At 40.8% G+C, this 18,430-nt stretch overlaps 1 protein-coding gene across 10 annotated transcripts in view; it reads left to right on the top strand.

The window, feature by feature from the left end:
• Positions 1 to 18,430, top strand: part of ABCC5 (ATP binding cassette subfamily C member 5) — an 87,283-nt gene that overhangs the window by 16,163 nt on the left and 52,690 nt on the right. For 5 of the 10 annotated variants that reach the window (XM_019946116.3, XM_019946117.3, XM_019946118.3 and 2 more), the window contains exons 3-7: positions 11,325 to 11,482; positions 11,668 to 11,823; positions 12,498 to 12,645; positions 17,464 to 17,697; positions 17,848 to 18,021. In XM_019946116.3, the coding sequence (XP_019801675.1) occupies positions 11,325 to 11,482; positions 11,668 to 11,823; positions 12,498 to 12,645; positions 17,464 to 17,697; positions 17,848 to 18,021 (870 nt within the window). Of the gene's footprint in view, positions 1 to 11,324; positions 11,483 to 11,667; positions 11,824 to 12,497; positions 17,020 to 17,463; positions 17,698 to 17,847; positions 18,022 to 18,430 lie in introns of those variants that run through there. The other 5 variants (XM_073803942.1, XM_073803941.1, XM_073803940.1 and 2 more) reach the window with 5 other exon arrangements.

Genomic DNA, 18,430 nt, shown 5'->3' with positions numbered 1-18,430 from the left:
GGTTGAAAAACAACCAGGAAGTGGAGTTTTGCAATTGAGTAAAATAGTCTATTTATATTCTAGTGTTCTAATCATGTACTTGTGCCTTTGACTGTGGAAATTACCATTTGCTTATAATGAGGTTAGTTAGCAGAGTCATAGTTTATTTTAATCTGATACTCACCCTGGGGAAGAGAGGAGAGCTGGCTGTCTATAAAGACACATCTGAGGTCATCTTGTACAGTGATGAGTTATTTGCTTGTTTTTTCTTGGAGTGGCACATAGCATAGTGATTAAGAGCCTCAACTCTGGAGCCTGGATTCGATCTCTGCTTTTAAAGATCTCTTCAAATCTTTGCTGCTACTTCACAGTTTCCTCAGATGTAAAACAGGGGAAATAAGAGTATCTACCTCATAGGGTAGTTATGAGAATTATAAGAGTTAGTATCTGTAAAACATTTAAAACAATGCCTGGCACATAGTAAATGCTATGTTGGTTTATTATTAGTTCATTTGCCCAAATTTTCCCATCACCTTCAAGTAAGCAGTTTGCCTTTACAGATACATGCTAGTCATGAGATCGGGCTATAAACAAAGAAGATTGCCCTAACTTCCTCTGTTTCTTGCTAATGTCCCAGAGTAGGTGGGATAGAGGCAGGCTCAGGTCAACAAAATAGAACTGAAAGTACTAAAACTAAGAGCAATTCTCTTTTGCAATAGTACTGGAGTACATATCTTATAATAAGGTTAATTAAACAAACTGGATGGATGTCTAGTTGCTTCGAGCTACACTCTTTAATCCTGTAATCCCACTGATGGAATTTATCCTAAGTAATCCAGAAAGAGAAAAATAAACTGTAATTGTTTGTTATACAATTAATAATAAGCAAAAGAGCAGAGAAATTAAACAGAAGTGGATCGGTTAAGAAGATTTCTTAGTGGTATGTCATGCAGTTTTACATGATAATAATGCAGATTGTGGGGCAACATGGAGATGTTCTGGTTGCCATTTGAATAATAGGTGCCAGGCTCTGTACTGTGCCAGGGGCAAGGGGTGCAAACAAGAGTTAGTCAGCCTGCCCTCCAGGAGTTCTTAGTAGAAGCATCCTATTGCAGTGACACAGTGCAGGGAAGACATAGGAGGAGGGAAATAAATTCCCTAATCTTGAAAGAGTCAGGGAAAGCTAAAGGAAAGAGGAATAGTTAAGATAGGCTGTATGATGTATCAGATGGATAAATTGGTGTATAGTTTATATATTAAATGTTTGTTATATACCCAATACTTTGCTAAGCACTTTTCATTATCCCATTAATTCTTCTCAACACTTTGTGGTAGGTGCATGTACCATTGTAAAAATGAGGAAATTGAAGCTTAAAGTGGCTAGGTAACATGCAGAAAGTTGGTGGCAGAATCAGCCTGTGAGCCCGTGTCTGTCTTCTGAAATCCATGTGCAAAACCATTATACTTCACAGTGGCCTCCAACTATGGGAAAATTCTGCCTAAGGAGTATGAATACTTTAAGACCGTAGAGAACATAGTCTTATTGGAGTAAGGGGATTTTCTCTTGATTTTCTTGATTGTGTTATTTTATCATTCAAAAGCTAAACACCTGTTGCTTACTGTTTTGAGAGTCGTGTCACTGAAGGAGCTAGGTGCAAATATGGAGCAGGACTGTTTCAAAACAGAGCATCCTGCATGAATCTTCTTATCTCCATCAGATATTTCACTGTCCTTATATGGGCAGTGAGTAAGCTATGACAGCAAGATTGACAGTTTGGGAAGCAGTTTAGGAAAGAATAGCAAAAATACGATGAGACTTGGAAAGTGGGTTGCTTAGAATGGCAACTTTTGATTGTCTTAGATCAACGATATAGACTTCTCCATACCTTTACTGTGTTCATTCTTACTCCATGTTTTATTATTCTATGAAAATTTGAGAATTAGTTCAACCACTTTTTCAACCACTTCTATGGGAGTTTTTCTTTGTCAGAATAAAATTATACTGAGTGCCTTGTTCTAAAATCAAAAACATTGCAAGAGTCCTCAGTCTCTGATATGTTACAGGCATTTGATAATGCTTGTATAGTACTCATGATATGCCTTTGGGAATGAAACCTTGCCTGCCTGCTCTCATCTGAGTCTTTTTAGAGAGCCTTTGAATTTGGCATTCTCCAATAAGGGAAGTAACTTACTACCAGGGGGTCGTGGAACATGACATCATGTATATAGTCAAAGGAACAAAACTCATGCAATAAGACGATTTTGTTTGTTGTCAACCATTCACTTTTCTATTCGTAGGTTTTGATGAAAATTGTAACTAGGCATTTTAGAGATGAATAAAATGAAATTAGTGTACTACAAAGATAGAAATTAGAATATTTTTTATTCCCAGCATCTGGGACAGTCTTGTACATAGGTGCTTAGTAAGTTATTTGTTGAAAGAATAAATGAAGATGTGAAGATTTTAGTTTTCTCTTAATGCTACTATGTCATTCTTATGTGAGAATACTAATGGATGGCATACCAAGTTTTCCTTCTCTGGTGCCGTAACGTCAAAAGATGTTTATAAAACTCTCCTCAATCTTGAACTTGGTTCTCCTGGAAAGGTAAAAGAACTAGAATGGCTAAACCAGTTTTGTAAAGGATGAATAAAGTTGGAGATATCACACTATGCTATTTTAAGACTTACTAAATAGCTACAGTAATCAAGTTAATGGTATCAGTGAAGGGATAGACAAATAGGTCAATGGAATAGAGTCCTGAAATCGACCCATACAAGTATGGCCAACTCATTTTTACATAGGTGCAAAAGCAACTTAATGGAGAGATGAATCTTCAACAAATGGTGTTGGAACATTGGACAGCTATAGTCAAAAAAATGAGCCTTTGCCTAAATTTTATACCTTATATAAAAATTAATCAAAAAATTAATCAGGATGGATCACAGAACAAAATTTAAAACTATAAAACTTTTAGAAAAAAACGTAGAAAATATTCATGACCTGGGGTTAGAGCTAAGAGTTCTTAGACATGACACTAAATGCCCAATCCTTAAAAGAAAAAAATCAACAAATTAAACTTGATCAAAATATAAAACTTTTGCTCCATGAAATGACCCTATTAAGAGAGAAAATACTTTCAAATCATCTGACAAAGGACTTGAATCCATAATAGATAAAGGACTCTCTAAATGCAACACTAAGAATAACAATCCATTTAGAAAATGGGCGAAAGACTTAAACAGACACTTCACCCAAAAGGATGTATGAGTGGCAAATAAGAATAGGAAAAGATGTTAAACATCATTAACCATTAGGGTAGTGAAATTAAAATCATGATGAAACACTAAACCACACCTGTTCAGGTGGCTAATATAAAAAATAACGACAATACCAGGCAGTGACGAGTATGTGGAGAAACTGGATCTCTCATAGATTGCTGGTAGGAATCTGAAATGAGACTGTGACAAAGTAATTTCAGTGACAACTAATGTTTGAATCATAAGTAATGTCAAGTCACTTTATATAGTTCTCACGCTATCAAAACTTGAAATAAGAAGTGGGGTCCCCATTCCCTTAAAGATTTGTAGTTTATATATTTTCTGAGCTTAAATTACAGTTCCAGCAGTGTGTTTCAGAACCTCAGTGAAGTACAAAGGAAATTTCCATATTTCAAGATCCATTCATTTTATTTTATTTAATTTTTAAATTTTTAAAAATTGAGGTCTGGGGCTTCCCTGGTGGCACAGTGGCTGAGAGTCAGCCTGCTGATGCAGGGGATGAGGGTTCGTGCCCCGGGCTGGGAGGATCCCAAATGCCGTGGAGCGGCTGGGCCCGTGAGCCATGGCCGCTGAGCTTGCACATCCGGAGCCTGTGCTCCACAACGGGAGAGGCCACAACAGTGAGAGGCCCGCGTAAAGCAAAAAAAAAAAATTGAGATATAGTTGATTTACAATGTTATATTAGTTTTTTTTTTAATCTATTTATTTATTTGGTTGTACCAGCTCTTAGTTGTGGCAGGCGGGCTCCTTAGTTGTGGCTCACAAGCTCCTTAGTTGCAGCTCTCCAGCTCCTTAGCTGAGGCACGCGGTCTCCTTAGTTGTGGCATGCAAACTCTTAGTTGCGGCATGCATGTGGGATCTAGTTCCCTGACCAGGGATCAAACCCGGGCCTCCTACATTGGAAGTGCAGAGTCTTATCCACTGCACCACCAGGGAAGTCCCTACAATGTTATAATAGTTTCAGGCATACAACATAGGGATTCAAAATTTTTATAGATTATACTCCATTTGTAGTTATTATAAAATATTGACTATATTCCCTGTGCTGTGCAATCTATCCTTGTAGCTTATTTATTTTTTACATAGTAGTTTGTACCACTTAATCCCCTTCCTGTATCTTGCCTTTCCCCCTTCCCCTCTCCCCACTGATAACCACTAGTTTGTTCTGAGTCTCTTTCTTTTTCTTTTCTTTTCTTTTTTTTTTGCCGTACGCGGGCCTCGCACCGTCGCGGCCTCTCCCGTTGCGGAGCACAGGCTCCGGACGCGCAGGCTCAGCGGCCATGGCCCACGGGCCCAGCCGCTGCGCGGCATGTGGGATCTTCCTGGACCGGGGCACGAACCCGTGTCCCCCACATCGGCAGGCGGACTCTCAACCACTGCGCCACCAGGGAAGCCGGAGTCTCTTTCTTTCTGTTATATTCACTAGTTTGTTTTAATTTTTAGATTCTACATGTAAATGATAACATACTATTTGTCTTTCTCTGACAAACTTCACTAAGCATAATACCCTCCAGGTCCATCCATGTTGTTATAAATGGCAAAATTTCATTCCTTTTTATGGCTGAGTAGTATTCCATTGTATGTATATGTATGTGTGTGTATACATATATATGTATATACACACCATGTCTTTATCCATTCATCTGTCGATGAACACTTAAGTTGCTTTCAGATCTTGGCAATTGTAAATAATGGTGCTATGAACATTGGGGTACATGTATCTTTTTGAATTAGTGTTTTTGTTTTCTTCAAATATATACCCAGGAGTGGGATTGCTGGATCATATGGTAATTCTATTTTTAGTTTTTTGAGGAACCTTCTTAACTGTTTTCCACAGTGGCTGCACCAATTTACATTATCATCAACAGTGTACAGGGTTCCCTTTTCTCCACATCCTTGCCAACTAATGTTATTTGTGGTCTTTTTGATGATAGCCATTCTTACAGGTGTGAGGTGATAACTCATTGTGGTTTTCATTTACACTTCTCTGATGATTAGCAATGTTGAGCTATTGCCTATTGTCCATCTGTATGTCTTCTTTGGAAAAATGTCTATTCAGGTCTTCTGCCTACTTTTTAATTGGGTTGTTTGTTTTTTTGATACTGAGTTGTATGAGCAGTTTATATATTTTGGATATTAACCTCCTATTGGTCATATCATTTGCAAATATTTTCTCCCATTCAGTAGATTGTCTCCTTTGCTGTGAGAAAGCTTTTAGGTTTAATTAGGTCCCATTTGTTTATTTGTGCTTTTGTTTCCTTTGCCTTTGGAGACAGATCCAAGAAAATATTGCTACGATTTATGTCAAAGAGTGTTCTGCCTATGTTTTCTTTTAGGAGTTTTATGGTTTCTTGTCTTACATTTAGATCTTTAATCCATGTTTTAGTTTATTTTTGTAAATGTTCTCATTTTATTCTTTTACGTGTAGCTGCCTAGTTTTCCCAACACCATTTATTGAAGAGACTGTCTTTTCTCCATTGTATATTCTTGCCTCCTTTGTGGTAGATTAATTGAAAAGATCCATTCATTTTAGAAATAGGTAGTAATGAGGGATTTCCTTGGTGGCACAGTGGTTAAGAATCTGCCTGCCAATGCAGGGGACACGGGTTCCATCCCTGGTCCGGGAAGATCCCACATGCCGTGGAGCAACTAAGCCCGTGTGCCACGACTACTGAGGCTGCTCTCTAGAGCCCGTGAGCCACAACTACTGAACCCGCATACCACAATTACTGAAGCCCGCGCGCCTAGAGCCCGTGCTCCACAACAAGAGAAGCCACCGCAATGAGAAGCCCGTGCACTGCAACGAAGAATATCCCCGAGCACCGCAACAAAGAGTAGCCCCCTCTCGCCGCAACTAGAGAAAGCCCATGCACAGCAACCAAGACCCAACGCAGCCATAAATAAATAAATAAATTTATTGAAAAAAAAGAGATAGTGGCGATTGTTGCGTAACATTGTGAATATAAGTAATGCCCCTGAATGGTACACTTAAAAATGGTAAATACACTTAAAAATGGTAAAAATGTCAATTTTTATATTGCATGTATTTTGCCACACACACAAAAATAGTCCACTAAATTTTGCCATTCAGTGACTTCCACCTAACTTTGAATTGGAAGTGACAAATCTGCAATGTAATGATATGATAAAGGCAAATGTCAAGAGGGAAATCTAATAGAATCCTATGATGCCTACCAAGAGATTAGTACGCTCAACTAAAATCATATACTCATGGATTGATTCAGTATTTGGCTGTACCTATCTGTGTGAAAAGAGGTTTTCAAAGATGAAATTATAATATCTTGTTACAAATCAGCATTAACGATGAATTTACAATCAATTTTGATGAAAAGGGAAAACTATTTTTTAAAATTTTATTGAAGTGTAGTTGATTTACAATGTGTGTTAATTTCTGCTGTACAGCAAAGTGACTCAGTTTTACATATATATTCTTTTTTGTATTCTTTTCATTATGGTTTATCACAGGATATTGAATGTAGTTCCCTGTGCTATACAATAGGACCTTGTTGTTTATCCATCCTGTATATAATAGTTTGCATCTGCTAACCCCAAACTCCCAATCCATTCCTCCCTTCTCCCCCCTTGGCAACCGCAAGTCTGTTCTCTATGTCTGTGAGACTGTTTCTGTTTCGTAAATACGTTAATTTGTCATATTTTAGATTCTACATATAAGTGATATCATATGGTATTTGTCTTTTTCTTTCTGACTTACTTCACTTAGTATGATAATCTCCAGGTCCATCCATGTTGCTGCAAATGGCATTGTTTCATTCTTTTTAATGACTGAATAATATTCCATTGTGTATATATACCACATCTTCTTTATCCATTCATCTGTCGATTGACATTTAGGTTGCTTTCATGTCTTGGCTATTGTAAATAGTGCTGCTGTGAACACTGGGATGCATGTATCTTTTTGAATTATAGTTTTGTGTGGGTGTATGCCCAGGAGTGGGATTGCTGGATCATATGGCAACTCTATTTTTAGTGTTTTGAGGAACCTCCATACTGTTTTCCATTGTGGCTGCACCAATTTACATTCCCACCAATAGTATAAGAGGTTCCCTTTTCTCCACACTCTCTCTAGCATTTATTATTTTTAAACTTTTTAATGATGGCCATTTTTACAAGTGTGAGATGATAACTCATTGTACAATAGTTTTGATTTGCATTTCTCTAATAATTAGTGATGATGAGCATCTTTTCATGTGCCTATTGGCCACCTGTATGTCTTCTTTGGAGAATTGTCTATTTAGATCTTCTGCCCATTTTTCAGTTGGATTGTTTGTTTTTTTGTTATTGAATTGTATGAGCTGTTTGTATATTTTGGAAATTAAGCCCTTGTCAGTCGCATCATTTGCAAATATTTTCTCCCAGTCCATAGGTTGTCTTTTCATTTTGTTTATAGTTTCCTTTGTTGTGCAAAAGCTTATAAGTTTGATTAGATCCCATTTGTTTATTTTTGCTATCATTTCTATTGCCTTGGGTGACTGACTTAAGAAAACATTTGTATGTTTTATGTCAGAAAATGTTTTGCCTATGTTCCCTTCTAGGGGTTTTATGGTGTCTTGTCTTACATTTAAGTCTTTAAGCCATTTTGAGTTTATTTTTGTGTATGGTGTGAGGGTGTGTTCTACTTTCATTGATTTACATGTGGCTGTCCAACTTTCCCAACACTACTTGCTGAAGAGACTGTCTTTTCCCCATTGTATATTCTTGCCTCCTTTGTCAAAGATTAATTGACCATAGGTGTATGGGTTTATTTCTGGGCTCTCTGTTTTGTTCCACTGATGTGTATGTCTGGCTTTGTGCCAATACTACACTGTGTTTTATTTTTTTTTTTTGCGGTACACGGGCCTCTCACTGTTGTGCCCTCTCCCGTTGCAGAGCACAGGCTCCGGATGCGCAGGCTCAGCGGCCATGGCTCACAGGCCCAGCCGCTCCGCAGCATGTGGGATCTTCCCGGACCGGGGCACGAACCTGTGTCCCCTGCATCAGCAGGTGGACTCCCAACCACTGTGCCACCAGGGAAGCCCCACACTGTTTTGATGACTATAGCTTTGTAGTATTGTCTGAAGTCTGGAAGGGTTATGCCTCCTCCATTGTTCTTTTTCCTCAGGATTGCTTTGGCAATTCTAGGTCTTTTATGGTTACATACAAATTTTAGGATTATTTGTTCTAGTTGTGTGAAAAATGTCATGGATAATTTGATAGGGATCACATTAAATCTGTAGATTGCTTTGGGTAGTATGGCCATTTTAACAATATTAATTCTTCCAATCCAAGAGCATGGAATATCTTTCCATTTCTTTGAATCATCTTCAATTTCCTTTGTTAATGTTTTATAGTTCTCAGTATATAAGTCTTTCACCTCCTTGGTGAGGTTTATTCCTAAGTATTTTATTTTTTTGATGTGATTTTAAAAGGGACTATTTGTTTGCATTCCCTTTCTGATAGTTCATCGTTAGTATAAAGAAATGTAACCAAGGGAAAACTATTTTAAACCCCAGTTAAGTGAAATGTTATTCCCTCATAAAAGAATTTCATTCTTCTCATTAGTAGACCTGTACCACCAAAAAAATTGTACTCAATTAGTATTACTATATTTTGAATTTTGGCAATAAACATTTGGTAGAAATTTATTTTCTTTTGTAACATAAGTACCTACATAATATCCTCTATTTTGTCTCTTGGCCCACAAAGCCTAAAATATTTACTAGCTGGACCTTTACAGAAAATTTTGCCAACCCCTACCTTAGAGCACTGATGTTTCACTTTTTGTTCTTTTCTAATATATGCTTTGAAAGCCTTCACAGTTTCTCTCTGTGCTCCACTTTAGCTGCATCCCACAGATTTTGATGTGTTACAATTTCTTATTATTTAGCTCAGAATATATATACTAATTTCGACTTGATGTCTTCTTTAACTCGTATTATTTAGAAGTGTGTTGCAATTTTTAGATATTTGGAGATTTTCATGTTATCTTTGTTACTGACTTCTAATTGAATTCCCTCGTGGTCAGAGTACATACACTGTGATATCAGTCTTTTGAAATGTGTTACGGTTTGCCTTGTGACCCAGCATATAGTTCATTTAGGGCAGCTATCCAGTGTGTACTTGAAATGGTATTATTTTAATTTTTGTCTTCTTTTGAAGCTTAGAACATCCAAATAAGGCTGGTCCTTGTCACCTTCTGTACCTACTCTGTACGTATTCTCAGTTTCTACTCCCTTATAGAGAGTATGTTTGTATTTTTAGTGTGTCTTTCTGCTTTCTCAATCCAATGGTTTTCTTTTTTTCCCCTTGTGGTTATGGGCAGCTTAAAGGTTAAATAAATATTAAGTAAACGAAACAAAACAAAACAACCTTTGTTGTGTACTTGAATCTCAGTAGACTTAAGTTCATTTTTAGGTGCCATAAATAAGTGTTCACCTAATAACTAAGGACTTTATATGAGTTCATTCTTTTCTTGGTGTTGACTCCTTTGTCACGTTTTGTTGTTATTCTCTTGAAGGTAGACTTTGTTTTGAAGTTTGCCTTGCCTTTGACAAAAGGGAAAAAATGCTTCCCAGTTGCTGTGTACTTGCCTGATACTAAGCAGTGACTTATCTGAAGATTCATAAGTGTGCTGTGAACTAAAGCTATTGTATTTGAGGAGAGAGCCACATAGGCATGCAGGTGACCCCCAGGCACAAATCCTTAATATTTGAGTTGCCTCTGTTTTGTGTGTAAAAGAGGTGGTGTGTCAAAATACAGACTCCACTTCGTGTGAGGCACAGTGTGTTAGGTGCTGCACCACTTAACTTTTTCTTGATCTGGGGATCTATTCTTTCTTGCTAGTTCACAATAGTTGCTGGAAATATTTGTGAGAATGTGAGAAAAGCATAAGGTCCTTATCATCCTTACTTGAGGAAAAGAATGCTTATGTTTCTGCAACAGTAACTGCACAAGTAACTTTGGTTGATAAACAACAAGATCCTACTGTATAGCACAGGGAACTATATTCAATATCCTGGGATAAACCATAATGGAAAAGAATATGAAAAAGAATATATATATATGTATAACTGAATCACTTTGCTGTACAGCAGAAATTAACACAACATTGTAAATCAACTATACTTCAATAAACTTTTTAAAAAATTAAGTGACTTTGGGTTACTTTTAGAGTAAACGGGCGTAGACGTGTCCAGATTTTTGGTCCACCCTCTTCTGCCACAGTCAGACTTTGAATTATACGCATTTTTGTTAATATGATTAATTGGTACTTGTAAACTTTATAGTAAAATATGTATAACTTTGTATTTCCACCCATGAGACTCTCTGCTTCATGCTGCAGAAGTCTGGGTAGGAGCTCTTTAGCGGGGCAGCCAGGGTGAGAGCCCCGCTTCTGCTCTCCCTGTTGCTGATAAGAGAGAGAGAGGAGGCATGTGTGCATCCTGGCTTTTTCTGCATGACAGGGCTGATAAGGCGGGAGTGGGGGGGGATTGTGAAGTTTTTGCCATAGAAAATGGGCAATAGAATTTGCAGTTAGTAGTGTAGTAATTGACTCTCAGTCTGTATTGGGAAATGAAAGATAAAACATTTTAGTGATAAAAATATAAATTTTAAGATATACAACCCAATGAGTGAATAATGATGTAAACTGTGGACTTTAGTTAGTGATAATATATCAGTATTGGGCTGTCAGTTGTGACAAATGTAGCACACTCATGCAAGATGTTAATTATGGAGGAAACAGGGGGAGGAGAGGGGGGAGGTGAGGAGGTATATGGGAACTCTCTGTACTTTCTGCTCAATTTTTTCTGAAAGTACTCAAAAAATGAAGTCTGTTAGTTTAGAAATTTTAAGTATCTGGTTTAATGTTCCTTAGCAAGTTCATATCATACAAGTTAGTGTTTAACCTACTGACCCTTGGGATTTCTTGGGTAAGATGAATCTGGTTTGCAGTTTGAGCTGTTAATGTCAGGCAGATTTGGTGCTCTCTGTTTTTCTACTGTTCCTTAATTGTGCTTTTGCCTTCCCTCCCTATCTGTTGAAACAGCTGGATTGCCAAGATGCCTTGGAAGCAGCAGCCCGAGCTGAGGGCCTTTCCCTGGATGCCTCCATGCATTCTCAGCTCAGAATCCTGGATGAGGAACATCCCAAGGGAAAGTACCATCATAGCTTAAGTGCTCTGAAGCCCATCCGGACCACTTCCAAGTAAGAGGTTCTGCTGGTTAGTGGCTTGTCTGTGAAGCACCAAAAAAAATTCGGGCTAAGATTAGACTATTTGGGGAAAACCTGGGTTTAGCCAGGAGTTCTGTATACTAAACATTGTATTGTAAGTGTTGGCTAGCCTCTCCACGTGTGTTGACAGTTTTGTGCTTTGGGTTTTCTGTCCTCAGACACCAGCACCCAGTGGACAATGCTGGGCTCTTCTCCTGTATGACTTTTTCTTGGCTTTCTCCTCTGGCTCACATAGCCCACAAGAAGGGGGAGCTCTTAATGGAGGACGTGTGGTCTTTGTCCAAGCACGAGTCTTCCGAGGTGAACTGTAGAAGGTAGGCGTCTCTGATCCACCCTCATCTCCCACGTACTGGTTGTGTAGGGCCTGAGCTAGGAGTGTGGGTCCGGCAGTGTCAGGTCCAGAGCTCTGTGTCCTTTTAGGATCTGAGCTATCCTATGGAGGGAGGGTAGCCTGGGGGTGACTTTCCCTTTGCTCTTCTGCTTAACTCCTATATCATCTTTAATCCTGTTTTAACCACGGGCTTTCTCTCTCTCTCTCAGCCCCGCTTCTCTTCCTGAGTCTGCAGGGAGATTATGTTGCTGCCTTGTGACAGAATACATTTTTGTGGTAGCCGATTGTCATGATTAAAATCTAGTTACGACTCTACATTTTACCACAGGATCCTTCAGAAAGGGTTGGGGACCCTTGAGGAAGGAAGTTCTTATCCACAGGCAGATTCTATTCAGGGATAATTTTTCTGGGTAGAAGGAGAGACTTTTCGTTCTCATCATTTTCTGAATCCCGAGAGGCTCCCTATACAGGGTAAATATGTAGTTACCCAGGAAAGGTCTTTCTTCCCCAGAAGGTGAAGACTGTACATAACTTGAAAGGAGAGACTGGTGTGAATGGTGGCAGGAGGGAGGTTGGGGGGGTGGGGGGTAGGGGTGGGGGTGGGGTTTGCGTATTCCCTGGGGAGATGTGTGACGGAGGACATGTGCCCTTGTTAAGACTAGAGAGACTGTGGCAAGAAGAGCTGCATGAAGTTGGGCCAGACGATGCTTCCCTCCGGAGGGTTGTGTGGACCTTCTGCCGCACCAGGCTCATCCTCTCCATCGTGTGCCTGATGATCACGCAGCTGGCTGGCTTCAGTGGACCAGTAAGTCCTAACCATCCTTCCTAACAGTCTCCAGGGCCCCAGCCATGGCCAGCTGTAACCTTCTTGTTCTGTTGCAGGGGTTGCCCTCACCTTTGGGCTAGTTAGCAGCCTTAGAGATGCCTCCAGGTCTGTTGCAAGGGCGCAGTTGATGTTGGGGTGAATGGTGGTTTGTGAGAACTGGAAGGAGGAGGGGGCTGTGTTGCCAGAGGAGAAGCGGACCTGGCTTGCTTCCCTGGGGTGGGGGTGAAGCTGAATGACTCCAGCTCTGCCCAGGGCCGCGCTGCTTTGCGGCGTATCGACACGAAACGACAGTCCCGGTTCGGGAAAGGTGTCTCACAGTTCCGTGAGCAGCCGAGAGCAGTGTTGTGTGGCGTAGGCTGTTGCGTTGGTGCTGGTGACACACTGAAGGTCTGGGGGCAGAGTTGTCACATGTTTGACGGTTCTGTGGCACATGAGCCCTCAAGAAGCTGGAGGACTGTTGAGGTTCTTAGAGGCTAACCTGAAGTCCATTTCAAGTTCTGGTTTATAGTGTAAACCGTGTGGCAGGTGTTGGGGTTGCAGCCCTGGTTTTCCTAGTGTTGCTGAAGCAGAGTAGGGGAGAAGAGTGACGGTCACGCTGTTTTCTGGACACCTGTTTCTTACACCTGCTGTGCTGCCTTACACTTGAGACTTTGATTAAATCTATTCTCTACATATTTGCCTTGAGGCATCGGAGCCGTAGTACTCCTTATTCTGTGCGTTTTCCGTGTGTGGGTAAGCTGGAGGGTCATGGTTTTGGTAAGTATGGGCCTAAGGTGCATGGTGATTAGGTAAAACTAATTTGCAGTTTTTCTGTTATGTTTTTTTGTTTGTTTGTTTGTTTGTTTTTGTTTTTAATGTCTGATGCCTTTTAAAAGTTTTGATCTCTTTTCTGGAGCAGAGAACACTACTTTTCTGGTATTGGGTTTCTTATTCATTGACCAACTAACATACTTTTGTATAAGTTTTAAGTAAGAGGGACCATGTAACTGAATATCATGTCACTGACCAAAATGGCAAACGTTTTCATAGGACCAGCTTCCCCCAAGAAGAGCTTCTGTCATTGTTTCACTACAGGGCTGGTGGCTGCTCTGATCTTTGGAAGAATTCTTGCAGCTGGGTAGCACGGTATACAGGCTTCCTTGATTCCATTCGGCCAACGCAAGAATTTAATTGGCTCCTCCCACCTCCCCCCCCAAAAAAATTCCATAGATTGTTGGGACTTTAATTTTTTACTTGGGAAAAAAAGTTTCTTATGCTTGTTCAGCTTGGGGGGCCTTACAGTCACTCACTTGAGCATCTGCATATTCCTTTATCTCTCTTTTAAGGCACAGCGCACTGGAATACTAATCTCTAGTAAACTCTTCTAGATGCCAGGGAAAGCTGAGAGCCTTCCTTTAATAGGAAGACAGCAGCACGCTTTTCCTTTTCTCCACCCTCTTGAGGAAGAGCACCTTAAGGCCTGTGTTACTTTGGGAGATTTTCCCCTAGAACAATCAAGAAAGCAATGGTCCCATCCACAGTGTCTCTAATTAATAAAAAAAGATTTCAAATTGTAAGCAATGAAAACTTCTTTTTTGGAGCTCTAATTCTGACAAATTTCTTTTTAATTGGAAATTTGAAGGATCGGGTTTGAGATTAGTATTAGCAATGAGCATACCTTCCATCTGTGGATTTAAATCCTCTGGAAGAACATCCATTTTAGATTTTTGCACATTTTCTAATACGGCGAGGCTTTCAAACTGGCTTAGTCTGTTCTTACAGAAATCTACGTAAGATCTGACTCCCCAGATACCATATATTTTTTTTACTCTCCCCTCAGGTCTCACTGAACCTTGGTAGCCATATGCAGAGCAAATAAAACACAATCAAGTGACTGTGTTTTGTTTTGTTTTTTAACTGCTGGCCAGCTGGGGCTGGACATTAATGATCAAGACGATCTAAGGTTTCAGTGATGCCAGTGGACCACTGCTCTGCACACGGTGTCCAAGGGTCACCATAGTGTTAATGGAGAGCCAGAATCCCTAAGGGTATGGTCCTGACCTACGATGAGTGACCAAATTGCTAAACTTGCAGAGGTGATTTGTGGCCTTCTTGGATTAAAACAGTTTTAAAAGACCAGGCCTGACCTATGATTTGTGTGTAAAGAATTAGCATCCGCCCTGTAGATCTGCAAGAGACGGCTCCCTCCTGCAGTGCTATCTCTTGGTGAATGCTAACTCTGCTCACGGGCCTTTTGGGGAAAGGACAGTGAAAAGCCTCTAGAGAGGTAAGTTTCCCACCCTTCCAACCTCTCTCCAGCTGCAGCTTGCTTGATGCTGTCAGGATCTGGATTTGGGGGGAGTGTCTCTGTAGTGGAACCAGTGACAGAAGCTGTTCTTTAGAATTTTCAGGATGGCTGTATTCTGCGGTCAGAATGAGAGAGTCAAGCTGGGCAGAATCTCTCGCCAAGAGTTCAGGTAAGGTAATGTTTATTCACTGGGAATGCTTTCCACAGCCAGACAACTATGCTGACAGTCTCAAGTTTTCTCCCAGTTTGTTTAAATTTAAATGATTAATTTGTAACCTTTTAAAGCGAAATTTTGGTTAGATTTTTCATGAAAACCTTTTTTTTTCTTTGTTCCATACAAAATGGTTTGAAATGTAATTGTTTTTTAAAAAACCCCTATGTGTTGGAAATTCTTTAATCTGCTGTTTCCTCTTTTCCCTCCCCTTTGAAAGTTTTGCATAGTGTAAGCATTCATTTTGTCTTTCACCTTCCCTCTGCTCCTCCTCTCTGGGAGGTACTAATGCTATTACCTGGTGCTGAAAAATGGCACAATAAAGGTATGGGAAGGAAGGAACCCCAAACTACAACCTGCTGTCCTTTCACGCCTTCCTTTGGAGACTGCTCCGTCAGTGCCGAGGTGTGTGAGAAAATGCTTTACTGCACCGCCATCTTACTGAGTTGCTTCACGTGAGGAAAATGGGGTTTTGACCCTGCCACTCAGTGACTCAGTTCCACATTTTGGATTGCATACTGGAAAAGAAGCCAATCTTCTTGCTAGTAAACCAACAACCCAGCTGTATGCAGTGGTGACCCAAGCAATGGATATAAAACCTAAAAATCTGAGGGAGGGGAGAGGTGGGATACAATAGTTCTTGGAATCTGAAATCTCCTATTTATTTGATCAGGTTATTTACTGAGACTTGACATAAATCTGATTGGTGGGAATCTCTTAGGATCTAGTCGACATCTGATATTAATTTCCTCTCAGGAAAAGCAAGAAATACCGATTTACCCAGAGAGAGTCTGGGTTCTGGAATTCAGCATTAGCTGCTTCAGGACAATTGCTTCTGGCCTCCATTTTTATCTGTCATTCAAGCGCTGGTCTCCAGCTATAGTACCCTTTGCTATAAGGATCGGTGTAGATGGGTGAATGGGTTTCTCCTTAATTTTATTTTCTTCCTTCGGGGAGGGGGATTGATTTAGCTTTCTTTTGTTGTGGTTTGTTTTGTTTCATTTTTGGCAAGATCAACTTTAGCTGCAAGGACTCGAAAAGACTCTGAAGGATGCCACCCATTTTTCCTTGAGGCCTAGATTTTTGTATTCCCTCCTGAGCAGAGGTCACTCCTCACAGCCTAGTGAACCAATAGGACCAGTGATTTTAAGCAGAGCCAACTCTTTGGGGAGTTTTCAGTTTTGTTTTTTTAATTCTCTTTCCTTAGCAGCAAGGTCTTTATTCCTGGAGAATCTCCTCTATTGCAGGCTAACTGCAACTTCAGGAGCCCTAACCGATTAAGTGCTGTCAGCTTGATGCGCTACTCCGGACTCTGGAAACAGATATTGGTTCTATGCTGTAATTTCCACTGTGTGTAGTTAAAACAACAGTCGAGGCCAGACCTGTTGGCTGGCTAGCCCTGTATAACTCGACTCTGTATGTTCCCATGTATGTTACCGCAATGCTCCTCCTGTTGTACAGTGTCTGTGAGATGCTCTTTGAAGATGGTACTTTTTATTTTTTTCATATTCAATAAAAGTACATTACCTCCCACTTCCTGGTATTTAATCCTGTTGCTGAATGTGCCTCGTGTGAGTGTGTGCTCCGGCGTTGCAGGACCTCAGAGCTGGAGGTGGCACTCGGTGGTTCTTGGGGGCTGCTGCCTTCCCTCCCTGCAGGTGGTGTTAGACATGTGCTACCTGAGGTAACATGTTTTTGTTTTTGGGAGGGAGCGGGGAGTGTGGGAGGGCCCTGGGGAGGGTCTCTGGATTTTGAATAGTCAGCTTTGTTTGCTCTCTTCTGTACTATTAAACTGCCGATGTTTATTTTCAGGAATGTTTTGCAAATGCACTTCTCACTCTTCCCCAGTCCAACTGTAGGTACACTGTTCCTTTTTATCAAATAAGCACGTTTGAAACGATCCAAAAAAAAAAAAAAAGGGTCTTAATTTCATGTAAAGAAATGTATCATTGTGTGGAGATACTGGAAATAAGGTCAAATATATACTTTTTAATGACCGTGTGTTGAGAATGAATTTCAGCTCATGGACAGGTTTATGTTACATTAGAAAGAGTATGGGTTTTGGTGGTGTCCTGAAAGAAGAAAGTTTCAAATTAGACCTACCTCCTGCAAATTGCTCTGCGTAAATAGCTGCAGGTGGGCCGTCAGCAATAGTTGGTCCTCCGAGAAGGTCTTTCTCTGCTTAGGCACTTATCACTGTACAGTGGAGCTGCCTCCTCTTTCTAACTTAACATAAAACTGTGGTGTGGCGTGTGAGTGCCGTGGAGAAGCTGACGGTGGTGTGTGTTTCTCCCTGTAGGCCTTCGTGGTGAAACACCTCCTGGAGTACACCCAGGACACAGAGTCTAACCTCCAGTACAGCTTGCTGTTAGTCCTGGGCCTCCTCCTGACAGAAATCGTGCGTTCTTGGTCGCTTGCGCTGACGTGGGCATTGAATTACCGAACTGGGGTCCGCTTGCGGGGGGCCATCCTGACCATGGCGTTTAAGAAGATCCTTAAGCTGAAGAACATTAAGGAGAAGTCCGTGGGTGAGGTGAGCGAGGGGTGTTGGCTTCAGGGCAGAGAGAAAGCTCCCAACCTGAGCTTCTTCCTTCCCTTGGGTCCCCGTTCTGTCCTTCCTCTTCCTCCTGAGGCAGTGCCTGCGTCCTCGCAGTGTCCACTCACTGCTCTTTGTGTCTCGTAGCTCATCAACCTGTGCTCCAACGACGGACAGAGGATGTTCGAGGCAGCTGCCGTTGGCAGCCTGTTGGCTGGAGGACCTGTTATTGCCATCTTGGGCATGATTTATAATGTCATTATTCTGGGACCAACAGGCTTCCTGGGATCGGCTGTTTTTATCCTCTTTTATCCTGCAATGGTGAGTAAGCTTCCTTACCGTATTTTGGCAGCTTCTCTTTAGATGAGTTACTTCCACTGGGCTATATATAGTAGGCACCACCGCGGTATCACATCCTTGATTGGAAATTTCCTTTAAGCAGGTACCTGGTTTGGAAATGTCTGGAAATAGCTAGACAGGGTTCAATCCATACAGGCAGCATTTTGACTTCAGAGGACGTCTGGAAAGAGCTAGACAGGGTTCAATCCATACAGGCAGCATTTTGACTTCAGAGGACGTCACATGAATAAAGGCAGTAGCTCCTAAATGAGATTTAAAAAGAGGGAGTGTGAGTGAAGGAGGTCATCAGGTGAACCCTGCTTTCCCCAGGTAACGCAGGAGAGCTTGAGTCACGCCACCTCAAGGTGATGCTAACTAATATGGCTCTCCC

Source organism: Tursiops truncatus, chromosome 4 (genome assembly GCF_011762595.2).
Source record: "Tursiops truncatus isolate mTurTru1 chromosome 4, mTurTru1.mat.Y, whole genome shotgun sequence".
NCBI classification, from domain to species: domain Eukaryota; kingdom Metazoa; phylum Chordata; class Mammalia; order Artiodactyla; family Delphinidae; genus Tursiops; species Tursiops truncatus.
This window is presented reverse-complemented; position numbering and strand designations above follow the sequence as displayed.